The sequence below is a fragment of the Equus quagga genome, chromosome 14 (assembly GCF_021613505.1).
Source record: "Equus quagga isolate Etosha38 chromosome 14, UCLA_HA_Equagga_1.0, whole genome shotgun sequence".
In the NCBI taxonomy this organism is placed as follows: Eukaryota; Metazoa; Chordata; class Mammalia; order Perissodactyla; family Equidae; genus Equus; species Equus quagga.
Window position 1 is genome coordinate 88,601,815 of NC_060280.1, and position 14,318 is coordinate 88,616,132.

General features: G+C 61.3%; 1 protein-coding gene across 1 annotated transcript in view; it reads right to left on the bottom strand.

Annotated features, from left to right (window-relative positions):
• Positions 1-6,661, bottom strand: part of PDE4A (phosphodiesterase 4A) — a 30,775-nt gene extending 24,114 nt beyond the window's left edge. The window contains exon 1 of the mRNA XM_046637858.1: positions 6,085-6,661. Coding sequence (XP_046493814.1) covers positions 6,085-6,404 — 320 coding nt within the window. The 5' untranslated portion in view covers positions 6,405-6,661. The remainder of the gene's footprint in view (positions 1-6,084) is intronic.
• Positions 6,662-14,318: the final 7,657 nt, after the last annotated feature.

The following is a 14,318-nucleotide window of genomic DNA, read 5'->3' on the forward strand; positions in this document are numbered from 1 at the left end:
CCCCCCGCCACAGAGCATCCCCTTAAATCCGAGGGCCCCTCACAGACCCCAGGAATGCTTCCACAGTCCCTCAGATGTCCCGCCACCCCTGAGTGGCTCCACAGCGTCCCTGAGATGCCCCCAGACACGCAGAGACCCCCAGATAACCTCAGGAGTGCCTTCACACTCAGGGGGTGCTCCCATAACCGGGGAGATGCCACCTGAATCCTGGGGCTCACATAGACCCCAGGACACAACTAGATTCCTCCATGGCTCCTAAGACAGTCCCAACCCTCGGCTACCCCAGAATCCAAGAGGCACCCACAATCCTTGGGGACAGCCCCAGAGGGTCCCCACAGCCTCTGAGATGCCTTATAACTCTTAGACACCCCCAGAAGCTCTGAGTGCGCTCATAGCCCCCGGGCCCTCCTCAGTCACCTGACCTTGGGCCAGTCCCTTCATTTCCCAGAGCCTCAGTTTCCCACCTGTAAAATGGGTACGCAAAGATTACGCACGTCACGCATGGACAAGTAAAAGGCTCAGAGAAGCATCTGGACATAGGAAGCGTTCAGTGAATATTAGCTACGGTTATTATTATCCGACAAAACGTTTCTGGAGAGCTAATAATGTGCAAGCTGCTGTACGAGCAGACGATGCAGAAGATGATGGGGACAAGGACAGCAGCTAACCTGCAGAAGGCTTCCTGTGCACCCAGCACCTCTGGCCGTGGTCTCAGTGAATCCTTGGGAAACCCCGGAGAAGTGAAACTATTGTCCCCATTTTCTAGGTGGGAAAACCAAGTCTTGGAGAGAAACAAGCTGCTCAAGGTCACATGGCCCATGAATGGCCGAGCCAGGCTCCATGTCTGCCACCCTTGATTTCATGATGGCCTTTCTAGTTTTTCCTCCCTGGTCACCTCTGGCGTGAAATGTTAGTGCCCCAGCGATGCTGTGTGTCTGTTAACATCCTGAGTGTCTATCTGGGCTCTATACGTAAAAATAACTTTTTTTTTTCACACATCCACCCCAAGATCCACATTTTGCCCCCTTGGATGGGATGTCACCTCCCTGGGAATGCACGGTTGACCTTTGGGGCCGGAGGATCTCTTGTCCTGGGGGGCGCTCCTCTGCGCTCCTAGCAGTGCCAGCATCCCTGGCCTCTGCCCACGAGATGCCAGGAGCAACCTCTCAATCCTGACCACTAAAATGTCTCCAGCCATTGCCACGTGTCCCCTGGGGGGACAGAACTGCCCCTGGGGATGAAAACTCCTGTGCCAAAGCCACTCAGACCCATGCACTGGCCACCAGGGCCCCGGGTCCAGTCCAAACAGACTACTACTAGGCTACACAGGCCCTTCACGGTTCCGTTTCCCTCCAGCTCAGTGACCTTTGTCTCTTCCCAGGAAGTCAGATGGAAACTGAGGCCTAAAGCCAACCCTGCCCACAGCCTCCGAGGCCCTACACAAGCCGCCCCATCACTTCCCTGCCTCCTTTCTGCCAACACTTCAGACACACTCCTGCCCCAGGAACTTTGCACTGACTGTTCCCTCTGCTTGTCACCCTCATCCCTCAGATACCCACATAGCATCCTCTTTCACTTCACTTAGGTCTCTGCTCAAATGTCACCTCCTCAGAGACGGCTTCCCTGGCTTCAGGGTCCCCCTTTTCTTCAAATCCCATGTGTCACCATCTGGAAAGATCGAATGCCTTTACTTGCTATTTCTTCCTCATGCACTAGTCTCAGAACTCCGGGACAGCCGAGACGGGGTCTACCTCTTTCTTCGCCACAGGCTGAAGATTCTCCATCAAGGTTTGTGGAATGAGTGGCCCTGTTACAGACGAGGAAACTGAGGCTCAGAGAGGTGAAGTCTTTTCCCAAGGTCACACAGCAAGTCAAGGGCAAAGGCTGGACTTGAACTCTGAGTTACTCAGGAGTGAAAACGGTGGGCTCAGATGGCCCCCGGCACTCTGCCCTCACCCTCCCAGTCTGCGGTTCCCCCAGGTCCAGAGCCTCAGTTTCCTGTTTACAGTCCATCTGGTGCTGGTGACAGAGCGGGCACCCTGGCAGCCAGGGCCCGGTTTGCAGTTTAGGGACTCCTTTTGTCTCCCTGCTGATGTCATTTTGAGGAAGTTCTCCAAACAGCAGGCCCTGGCTGCCCAGCCCTGACGTCAGCCACCCCAGCCCTACCACAACCCTGGGGGTGGGCCAGGCTTACTCAGCCCGGTTTACTGATGAAGAAGCCAAGGCTCAGAGAGGCCTGCTCACTGGCCCTAGGTCACACAGCAAGTCAGTGGGTCGAGCTACGGTCTGAATCTCACCCACTGACCTGGAGTGGGAGAGATGTGGGGTTTTTTGAATCCCAATTCGGCCCTTCCTCGCTGTGACCTTGGGCAAGTCACTGGCTCTCAGTATCCTCATCAGGAAGGGAAAGCCAAGGATGCTTGGAGTGCAAAGGCAGGGGGAGGCCCTGGCAGGGGCATGGGCAAGCACACAGGGGACATGGGAACTCGGTCCACAACTCTGCCACCAAGTTCCTTTCCATCCTCCAGGCGGCCATCTCCACTGCGTGAGGATGGAGGATGGAGACAGAGGGTGGAGGATGGAAATGGAGGATGGAGGGTGGAGATGGAGATGGAGATGGAGGATGGAGGTGGATGATGGAGGGTGGAGGTGGAGATGGAGATGGAGATGGAGGATGGAGATGGAGGATGGAGGGTGGAGATGGAGATGGAGATGGAGATGGAGGTGGATGATGGTGGGTGGAGATGGAGATGGAGATGGAGGATGGAGATGGAGGATGGAGGGTGGAGATGGAGATGGAGATGGAGGATGGAGGTGGAGGATGGAGGGTGGAGATGGAGATGGAGATGGAGGATGGAGATGGAGGATGGAGGGTGGAGATGGAGGATGGAGATGGAGGATGGAGGTGGAGATGGAGATGGAGGATGGAGGGTGGAGATGGAGACGGAGGATGGAGATGGAGGATGGAGGGTGGAGATGGAGGATGGAGATGGAGGATGGAGATGGAGGATGGAGGATGGAGATGGAGGCTGGAGATGGAGGATGGAGGATGGGGGGAACGGCCTGGTCCCCATACCGGGAAGGCGAAGACCTCACCCGCAGCCTGCGGTCGGCCGGCCTGGCTCCCGCTCGCTGGGGTGCTCAATAAGCATGAAATAATACGAGGCGCCTCGACAGTGGCGGCAGCGGCGACTTTGCTCGGGACTGGAGTCCCGCAAGCAGGTCAGGACTCGGAGCGCACGCTCAGCCTGTGCCTTTCTCGTCCCCCAGCAGAGGGCGCGCGACGGCAGGTGCGCGAGGAGAGCCCGGTTCCCAGGCCATCGCCAGGGATCCGGGAGCGCCAGAGACCAGGGGAGGCGAGGACCCAAATGGAGACAGAGATCACGGGCCAGAGAGAGACCCCAGTCGAGCCGCCTCCAGCCCCTCCTGGAGCCGGGGAGCGCCTCTCTCGGTGGCGAGAGTTTGGGGACCCAAGCTGGGGGTGCGGTACATGGGCCCCGCCCCTAATTCAGGCAAGCCCCCCCCAACCTCACCACCAGAGTCCTTCTCTTCGTCGCGCTCCATCTGCCTCTTGACAGATCGCGGCGGTGCCGTGACTCAGCTTCGCAGGGGGCCGGGAGCGCAGGCTCAGACATGCCCGGGTCTGGAGGGGGCAGTGGGGGCCATCCTGGAGGGGCGCACAAGCCCCTCTCTCTGGGTTCCTGGGACTCAAGTCTGGAGGGCTCCCGGGATCCCCTGGTTGGGGGCTGCATGAACTTCACCGTGGGAGCGCCGGCACCCCACTGTGTGCACCCTCAAACCCCTTTCTGGAGAAGTGCGCTGGCAGCACGCCCCAGGAAGGAGCCAGCTTCCCACTGGGGGCCTCTCAGTTCCCCCTTCCTCCTCCTGCCTGGCGGGGGGTGGAGGGGGACAGGAGGGGGGACACTAGCAACACTGCCCTCTCTCTGACCACAGCCACTAGAGGCCACAGGCCCCCAGTGAAACAGAAACCTGAGGCCCTGTGGGGATGCAGCTGAGGTTCCTGTTTTTTCTTCCCACCCTAGAGAAGCAGGGTCACCCCAGGCCCCCCCGCCTTGGAGCCCAGGTCCCTGGGCGACTCTTGACTGGCCACCCACTGTGTTAACTCCCTTGCAAGCATCCCCAATCTCACAGAACTCTCCAACTGATCCTCCCCCAGGGCAGGGCCCACAACAGCTCCATTTACTTAGAGAGGCTCAGAGAGGGCGAGACACTTGTGCAAGGACACACAGCCCTGTGTTGGAATCCCAGCACTGCCACTCCTGGTTGGGTGAGAAGGAGAAGGGACGTTGCTTCTCTGGGCTTCAGTTTCCCCATCTGCCTAACAGGACTACGTCCTGGGACACAGGGGATGAGGACGTGTGGAAAAGTCCCCAGCATGGAGCCCGAGAGTGGGGCATTACGAGATGGACAGCATTAAGATAATGATAGTTATTGCCACTCAGCCACTGTCCCCGGAGAATCAGCACCTCAGACACCAGGGTAGCGGCGTCCCTAGGGCCTTAAAAGGGCATAGGGCCCAGTTCCTACTGCGGCCGCCCCCTCCTTGGTCTCTCAGGACAGTGACCTGCGCTGGCTTGGCGCGCCGCCCTGGGTCTTGGCATTTCCTGTTGACTCCAGCTTTGTTTTCCTTCAGCTTCTCTCGGGTTCCCTTTGGGAAACAGCAGGGCCCACGACGCTCGCTTCCCGGTGGGGGCGCGGGTGCTGGGCTGGGGGTGCCCGAGTGGAGGGGGGTGGGGTGGCCTGGGGGGCAGTGATGCCTGCTGGAGGTCCCCGGAAAGACCTAGAATGGCGGGTCCTCCCTCAGGAACTCTGGGAGGGAGAGGCCCCAATCTGAGTGTCAGTGGTGTCCCAAGCAGAGGGGCACCTGGGCGGGTCAGCACACTGACCGAACTCAGAGCAGCACCTCCTGGACACACGGGCAGCCGAGGGACGTCACAGTGTCCCAGGAGCATGGACGGTCCCATGCCACAATCACTTGTCCCCCCAGGAGTGTCCACACCACAGTGCTACCGTCACTGCACCCCAGGAACGCACATTGTCACAATCACGGCATCCCAGGGGCGCACACAGTCAGTGACACAGTCACAGCGTCCTGGGGGCACATACAGCCACACTGTCACAGTCACAGTGGTCCAGTCGCACTCATTCGCGCCGTCACAATCACCGTATCCCAGCAGCACACAAAGTCACTGTCACGACCGCTGTCCGGGAAGTACATGGTCACATAATCACAGGCCTGGAAACACACACAGTCCCACTGCCACAGTCAGACCCCGGAACATACACAGTCCCCATGTCACAATTACTGGACCCCAGAAGCCTGGGCAGAGCGCACAGCCAAGGCAGCCACAGCTGGTCAGACCCCCACAGCTGGGGGAAGTCAGGTCAGTGAGAGGATGCCCCCTCACTAACACTGTCACTTCCTGGGAGGCAGGGACTCCCTCTCCCTCGCTGGGACTGTGCATCCCTGGGCACTGTTCCCTCCCTCCGGGCAGCTACAGAACCCTGACACTCTTGCCCTGCGAGGGGGCGCCAACCACCACACAGGCCCCACACCGGGCTCCCCAACAGGCCCCCTGTGGGTTTCCGGCCCCAGAGGCTGCATGAAGGCCAAGTCCAGGAAGGGTCCCCCACCCCACATAGTCCTCCAGGCCCTGGAAGGACCCCCAGCCCGGAGGAAACATCGTGGTCCTGGCAGGCGCCCCCTACAGAGTGCCCTCTAGGACATCCCCAAACACAGTGGACCAGCCCAGCCACTGTCCTGCACTGTCACCGACTAACGGTATGGACCCCTAAGCCGCAGCCCTCAACCGAGACTCTGCTCACACCACCCGCAGCCTGGCGCCCCCTAAGTCGCCCCCAGGACCGGCCTCACCAGGAAGCCTCGGGGACAGTGCACCACCAGGGACCGGGTCGCAGACGCCCCCGCAGCAGAACCCCCCCACCCCCGCCAGCCACACTGACCCCCACCCGCAGCACAGCGCCCCCTGCGGTCAGCGGGGCGAACTGCCACCTCCCTGCGCGCCCGTCCGCTCCGCGCGCGTCCGCCGCCCGGGGTCTCACCGCCTGCAGCCGCCTCCGCCCGCGCCGCCGCCGCCGGGGCCGGGGCCGTGGAAGGACGAGGGCCAGGACATGCGGGACGTGCGCAGGCCGGGCCGGTCGCCGGTGTCCACGGCGTCGGCGCGCTCGATGGGCCGGTGTGGCTGCCGCTCGGGCTCGGCGCGCTCCGCGCTGTCCGAGTAGCCACGCTGCTGAATCCGGATGGGGGTCCGCGGCTGCCGCCACAGGTGCTGGGGGGGTGGCTTCAGGGTGGCCTGGCCCTCCCGGGGCCCGGGCAGAGACAGAGACAGGCTCCTCTCCGAGGGGGCGGCCGGGGGCTCCATGGCGCGGACCCCTAACTGAGCCCCGGGGGGCCCCGGCCTCTCGAAGCGGCACCCCGCTCAGCTGCGCGCCAGCCGACGCGCCCGGGGCCCCGCTGGTGCGCCCGGCCTCGGTGGGGCCATGGCGCCCCGGGGACAGACCCGGGGGCGCTACGGGCCGATCGCCCCCGGGCCGGGCGCCGAGGCTTCCTACCGGCTCCTGGCGCTCCGCTCCGTGCCCGGCAGCGCTCTCCGAGCTCCGCGCCCCGCTCGGCGCCAGCCCCGGCTCCCCCGCCCCGTCCCGCCTCTCCCCGCCCCCCGCCCGCCGCGGCTGTCAGCGCCGCCCCCCTCCTCCTCCGTCCGGGCCAGTGGGGGGCAGCCACCCAAGGAGGGGGGGAAAACCTCCCCGCCCACGCAGAGCCCCGCTCCCGGCGGGGAGGGGGCGCCGGAACTCGGCTCTCTCCAGAGCGCGCTGCCTGGCCGCTGCGCGCACGGGCACGAAGGAGTTAAACGGTTAATCCGATTGGGAAGAAGACACCCGACTGGTTGCCTTTGTGTCAGTCAGTCTGTCCATCATGGCGGGGGCGGAGCCCGGCGCTGGCGTGTCCTCGCCGCTACCCCTGGCCCAGGGGAGCGCGTGGGGAGTGGTCCCGGTGCCACGGACGCGGTCCCTGTGGCGGGCTGCGGCGGCGTGCGGGAGATCTCCTGTTGGCAGGTCGAAGGATGACGGTGGTGTGTGGCGGAGGCGGGATGTGCGCGCACGTGGACCCTCCCGAAGGGTGTCTGTGTTTTTGGTGTCGGCTGGAAGTGTGTGCGCGCACGTGGTTGGCTGTTGCGATGTGCCTGTTTCTCTGGATTTCGCGGTGTGTGTATCTGTGTGTGTCTGTGGGTGAAAGATGTGAGCGCACGTGTGCTGCCTGTTTGGAGGGTGTGCGCCTCTCCGGGGTCTGTTCCGGTGGCCTGGGGGCTGCGAATGTGTGCCCACGCGTTTGGGTGTGTATTGTGGTCGGTCCGTGATTGCAGAGTTGTGCACGCGATTCAGCCTCTGTTGTTTGACTGTGGTGTCTGAAGGAGTCTATGCGTGTTGGGGTGTGTGTGTGTGGCCAGCCTGGGGCCGCTTTGGGGTGATTCTGGGGTGTGTCCCTTTGGTTCCCGTGTGGCTCCAGGAGGACACCCCGTGGCTGATACCCCAGCCGCCCGCCCACCGCTCTGTGTATCGCTGCCTCTTGTAAAGTGCTTCTGCACGAGATAAACTGAGGCAGGTCCTCAGCAGCCGCGGGACGCACCCCCCGTGCCCTTTTCAGGCGAGTAAACAGCCGCGCCTCCTCCCCGCGGCCCCCGCCGGCAGAGCCCCCCTTCCGGCACCTAAATCGGGAGTCGCCGTGACTCACGCTCCCGCCTCCCCCAGCGCCGCGCCGAGCGAGAGAACCGAGAGCGAGCGGGATCCGAGCGCCCTCCCTCCCCGCGGCCGGCCGAGCCCTGGTGGTGGCCCGGCAGGAGCAGCACACGAGCCCGGTGCCCCCCACCCCCGGACCCGGGGGACGCGCGCTCGGACGCTTACCCGCTCGGGTACGCGTCCGCAGAACCAGGACCCCGCCCCTGTGCGCCCCCCTCCCGGGCTCCCCGGGGCAGGCCGTGCTGTCTGCCACCGCCCTCCCCCCTCACTGTTCTTATAAGAAAAAAAAAAACCTGTCTCCAGCCCCCACAGCCGCTTTTCTCCCCGCCAGAGGGGGCTCCGGGCGTGGGCGAACGCAGAGCAAGAACCGGCGCCATCAGCAGCCGCGGGGTATCCCAGAGGCTAGAACTGTGTCCCCCACTTTTCTCGGGGACCCTGTCCGCAAGTACACACTCAAAACGGTTCTAGATTATTGGCCAGGGCTGCGGGTCCTCCCCAGATCATTGAGGGTCCTGGGCTGGGCGGAATTCTTTCGAGGTGGGGGCTATAGCGTTGGCCAACGGTCTGGATGGATAACAGGAAATGGGGGCGAGGGTGGTTCAGGTCGCAGCAGGGGTTGCAGAATTAGGGAGGCACAGGCAGTGGGCCAGGGCTGGTAGTTGGAGCTGTGGCCCGGGGTGGGGATGGATCAAGCTGGACCTGAAGGCGCAGAAGGCTAGAGGGACTTTTTTTTCAGGGCGGAGAGTTACACTAGACCACTGGTAGGGGAGAATGACAGCCATTTCCTCCCCCATCTGTCAACAACCCAAGAGACCTTGAGCCCTCCAACTGAGTCAAGAAAGGGGTGAGGAGATTGAGGCTGCAGAGAACAGAGGCCTGGGGAGGGCAGTGAGGGCAGGGGCCAGGCCAGCAGCCAGGACCAGCTCAACTGCCTTTCCAACTCATCCTTGGGCCAAGATGAGGCTTGGAGTGCCCTGGGGGGGGACCCCAGATGAGAAACGGCAAGAACGTGCAGTGTGGAGCTGGGCCTCACAGATCCACTTCCCACGAGAAAGAAAAACGCCAGTCCTCTCCCCTTTCAGGTCTGAAAGAGACTCCATCCTTCCAGGAGGGAAAAGAGAGGTGCATAGCAAAGTGGTCCGAGGCCCACCCCCTAGCCTGGCCCAGGTCTCTGAATGTGGGGCATCACTGGGGGCTGGAGAGGTGACAGCCCTTGCAAAATCCTGCCCCCTGCCAACTCGGCAGCTGTGAAATGGAAGAGGGGTTCCTGGAGGCGCGGGAGGGTTGTCACAGCCTGACACGGCCAGGCTCCGTGGTTTTGCAAAATGCAAGGAGCCTGGGGCCTGGGGCCTGGGGCCTGGGAAGGGCCGGTGGCTGGCCGGAGCGCAGCTGGCCCTGTCCCTCCACCCCACCTCCAGCCTGGTCCCCCTGCTGCCTACCTGTTGGCTTTGGTGATGGAGATCCGCGGAGGGACCAGCAGTGGCAGCGTGGTGGGCCGCGGCGGCAGAGGGACCCCAGGCTCCGAGGGCTCAGGGTCAGCCCAGCCCAGGCCCGGACCGGTGGAAAGGCGACGGCGAGGGCGACGGAGGTCGGCCCCCAGCATGTTGGCACGGCCGGGCTCGAGGGTCTCCCGCAGTCTCTGAAGAGGGACAAGCGGGGTTGGGGGCTCGGCCCGGCTGGGCAGCTCCGAGCCCCTTCCCCCAGGAACGCCCCTCCCTGGCCACGCGAGAGAGGGTCCCATGGGGGCATAGGCTGCTTGTGTCCCCTCACGTCTGAGCCACTCACTGATCCCTTTCCACCCCTTACGTCTGAGAAGTGCCCCTTGTCAGCCCTAATTTTTATGGGGCTCCCTTTTGATGTCCCAGCCCTGGGGCCCGAAGCCCTCATGCCTGCGCATTCTGTCCCTCACTGTGAAACCCCTCTAGCGTCACCACCCTCCACGTCTACGAGGCGTCTCTTGGCCTCCATGGCTATGGCCCCCTCCCACCCCTCGCATCTGAGACCCTCAGGGCGTCACCCCCAGCGCCCCCCTCCGCCCTACAATCCTCCCCCGACTTGGGAAGCCCCTGCCTTCTGCCCCTGGGCCGAGAGCCTCTTAATCCGAGAAGCAGGAGACTAACGGAATCAAGGGAGGAAACTGAGGCACGAGGGGACCAGACTCCCCGCGGCCACCAGAGGGCGCCCGTGTCCCCCGCGGCCCGAGCCCCGCACCCCTCCCGGACCCCGCCCCTCGCACCTCGTCCCCGGTCCCGGCCACCGACAGGACGCTGCGACTCCTCTTCATCCCGCCAACCTAGCAGGGGCCCTGTCGGCCCGGGGTCGCGCCTCCTGCGGGACCAAGTCGCCGGCATCCTCTATCAGCGCCCCGGGGCGCCCCCTGCCGGCCGGGCCTGGCATCCGCCCCCGCCCTGGTCAGCGGCCTCTCCCGGGGCGTGACGTCAGCGGGGGCTGACGCACTGCCTGTGGGTGACGTCACCGCGCGTTGTCACAGCGACCGCTCACGCACGGCGGGGCTCGGGGCAGCGTCAATGCCCGGGCTGGCCGCTGGGGGGCCGCGAGCCTGAGCCCGGGCCCGGGTCGCCCCAGCATCCCGCCCCCCCCCCGGGGGCTTCCCCGCCGGGGATCCCGCAGAGAGGCCGGGGCTCCCCGGCGGCCGCGGGCGGCGCGTGGTCCGAGTCGGGGGCCGGAGGAAGCGTCTTCTCCGAGCTGTCGGCTCTCATGCCTCCACCCAAAATAGCTGCGAGGTGCGGGGGCCGGGCGCGGAGAGACGGCGGCTTGGGCACAGATGGGGGACGCGGAGACAGACAGGGACGCGTGGAAATAGAAACAGACAGACAGGGACACAGACGCAGCTCCCGGGGACCAGCGCGCTCTGCTTGCTGCGGGCGATCCTCGTCTAAAAGCTGCGGGGAGGCGCAGGCTGCCTCACTTCACCTTCGCATCCAGCAGCTGCGAGTTACTGCTGGGCGGCCGTGGGCCCGTGACTTAACCTCTCTGAGCCTCAGTTTCCCCTCTGTGAAATGGACTGATAACCCCTACGGGGTCCGTGTGAGAATGCAATGAGATCAGACCATATTGAATTCTCACAGAACAGTGCCCGCCGCTCTGTAAGTGCCTAATAAGTGCTACTCGCATCTGAGCCTGCAGGAGCCTTTTAGAACCTAAGGCAGATCATGTCCCTCCTCTGCTCAGAGCCCGCAGTGGCTCTCACCTCAGTCAGAGAAAAAGTCAAAGGTCTCAACAGGAGACCCACACAGTTCTCCACGACGTGCCCAGTCACCTCCCTGCCCTCACCTCCTCCCACTCTCTTCAGGGCTAGCGCTGCTCCAGCCACACTAGCCTTTTGGCTGTTTCTGGACACACCAGGCAAGCTCTGGCCTCAGGGCCTTTGCACTTGCTGTTCTTGCTACCCGGAGTTCTCTTCCTCCAAATACCCACAAGTCCTTTCCATCCTTCAGGTCTTTGCTCTTCTTTCACCTTTTCAGGAGTCTCCCTGGGCATTTCTCCCCATCCCAGCTCACCCCTGTTTAAAGTTGCAAGCCCCTTGGGATTCTTGATCCCCCTTATCCTGCTCCATTTTTCCACAGCCCTTATCACTTCATAACATCCTATGTAATTTACTTATTGCGTTTATTGTCTGTCTCTCCCCACGCTAGAACACCAGCTTCAAGAAGGCAAGAATATTTTATCTATTTTATTCATGACTGTATCCCCAGTGCCTAGAACTGAGTCTGGAACATAGTAGGCTCTTAAGAAGTATTTGTTGGGGCTGGTTGTTATTTTGAGCGTTCAATCGCATGTTTATAAAGTTCCTAGCACGCCCCTACTTCGGCTCTGATTTCCTTTTCTTGTCTTATTGCACTGGCCAGTGCTTAGTTCAATGTCAACTAGTGGAAGAGAACGTTAACGTCATCTCCTCGACCCAGCGCTTAGCACCAGGTAAGTCCTCGAAGGACCGTTGTTGAACAAACAGATGAATGAAGAAAGAGAGCCCACCCGTCAGCTCCACTTCTCAGGCGGATGAGCCAGCCCCCGCTCTGGGCTCTCCCTGAAGCTATTCTGCCCCCCATTAAGACACTCGTCATTCTGGGTTGTCACGATCTGTATTCCCCCTCAGACAGAGCTCTGTGAGGGCCAGAAATGGTACCCATGTGTCTCGGCCCTCAACATAGTCTTGATGAATGCTGAGTGAATAAATGAGGGGATGAAGAAGGCAGATACGGGCAGAGAGAGGCATGCTCTGTCTGTATACGCACACAAGCGCACATGCTCAGACAGGCAGAGAATGGACCGTGGAGTGAGGGCCATGCTAAGACTCCGGAATTACACTCACAGACCTGCATTCAAATCCTGCCTCTGCCACTTATGAGCTGTACACCCTTGGGCAAGTCACCTAACCTCTCTGATCCTCGGTTTCCTTCTCCGTGAAATGGGCATAATATTCATACCTACCTGCCGAGGTTGTTGTGAGGATGCAGCGAAACAATGCATGGAAGCTTCTGAGCACAGCACCTGGTTCATAGCAGGTGCTCACAAAGCAGTAGCCATGATCCTAGTAATAATAACAGTTATCACTGTTGTGGTGGTTGTTGACTCACATGGAGCTACAGACAGGCAGGGAAGACAGCAACACATTCACAGAGCCCTTGCTTCCTCCCATCCTCCCCCTTGCCCCCACCGACATCCTGGCTGATCCTCAAACGCTTCAAGCATATACAGACCTCAGGGCCTTTGCACTTGTTGTTCCCTCCATTGGGAAAACCAGCTTCAGCTACGCTGTGCTCCTCCCACCTTCCTGATCTTTCTGACTCTGCTTTCATTTTGTTTGTTGGTTTTAGACTTAGAACATTCTAACAAGATATACAATTTACCTGTTTTTATTAGCTATTGCCTGTCGTTTGAGTATGAGATGAGGTCAGGATGTTGGTCTCTTTTGTCCCCTGCTGGATCTCCAGGGCCTAGGACAATGCTGGGATACAGTAGGTGCTCAAGAAATACTTTTTTTTTTTTTTTTTTGGTGAGGAAGATTGGTCCTGAGCTAACATCTGTTGCCAATCTTCCTCTTTTTTTTTCCTCCCCAAAGCCCCAGTACAGAGTTGTGTATTTTTAGTTGTGGGTCCTTCTAGTTCTTCTATTTGGGACGCTGCCTCAGCATGGCTAGATGAGCGGTGCCATGTCCGTGCCCAGGATCCAAACCAGTGAACCCGGGCCGCCAAAGCGAACCACGTGTACTTAACCACTCGGCCATGGGGCCAGCCCCTAAAAATATCTCTTGAATGAATGAATAAATCCGTTTGGCTCCCTCACCTCCTTCGGGTCTCTGTGCAAAGGCACTTCCTTCCAGAAGCTTCCCCTGACACAGACGCCTCCCCATCACCCTCCGCCCCTCACTCGGCTTTATCTTTCCTCTCAGCTGTCACTGCCCCGACACATTACTTCCTTATGTTTCTGCCCTCCCACCCGCTCAGTTCCACGAGGCCAGGGGGCTTTTCTGGCTTGTTCTAGACGCATCTGAGGCCAACTTCACGGACACGCGACCTGTGCGTTCGCGGGGGCCCAGGCTCGGGAGGTTTCATACGCTGCTGTCCTCATCTGGAGATTCATCATCGTTTTGCAGAGCCCCGGGCTCTGCGAATGCTGTAGCCGGTCCTGGCTGTCCCCCGCGCCTGGAGCAGCCCGTGGGAGGTGCTTGAGGATTTGGGGAGTGAAGGAAGGATGGCCAGAGGGGCCCCCTCGGCCAGGGGGAGAGAGGCAGGGCTGCGCACGCCACCCCATCTGGACACCCGAGCTTTTGCAGACATCCGCCCTGGTGGAAACCCAGGCGAGCGAGGCAGGGCCTCAGGAGGTGGCCTGAGTGCCCAGATGGAGGGTCACATTAAGCTGCCTCCCCTTCCTGGGCAGCAGGCCAGCTGGGGAGGGGCGTCCAGATGGCAGATCAGGCCGCTCTGGGCAGGTGGCACCCGGCTCAGGCTGGGAGAGGCCTTGCCCCCAGCCCTGGCCTGGCCCGACGGAGGAGCACCGGCTTCACCCAGCCCAGCATCACCCAGCCTCCAGCCCCCTCAAAAGGACATGGGCAGGGGCGGCCAACGAGACGGAAGGGAATGAGGCTCAGCGCCCTTGTCCACACCTGGCCTGAGAAGGGACAGTGGCTACCCAGCTGCACGCCTGGAGCTGGAGCAGGGCTGCAAAGGACTGCCAGGGGCCCGTGCATGTGTCTGTGTGTGTGTGCACGAGACTTTGTGCACAACTGTGCATGTGCAACCCGAAAGGCGGAACTTTTGTGAGTCTGAGTTTGTGTAGTTGAGACCAGACTGCACCTGTGGGAGGCTGTTTACATGACAGGGTGACAGGATGTCTCTGTGTGATTGTGATAGGTGTGTGTGGGGGCGTAGCATGCATGTGGATGCAACAGGAAGCAGCGTTTCACGGTGGTTAGAAACGTAGATTTGGGGTTCAACTCTCTGCTTAGCCCCTCACTAGCACATTATTTATGTTCTCAGGCTTCCGCCTGTAGAGGGTGCTTGTTAGTATGATTACGTTGG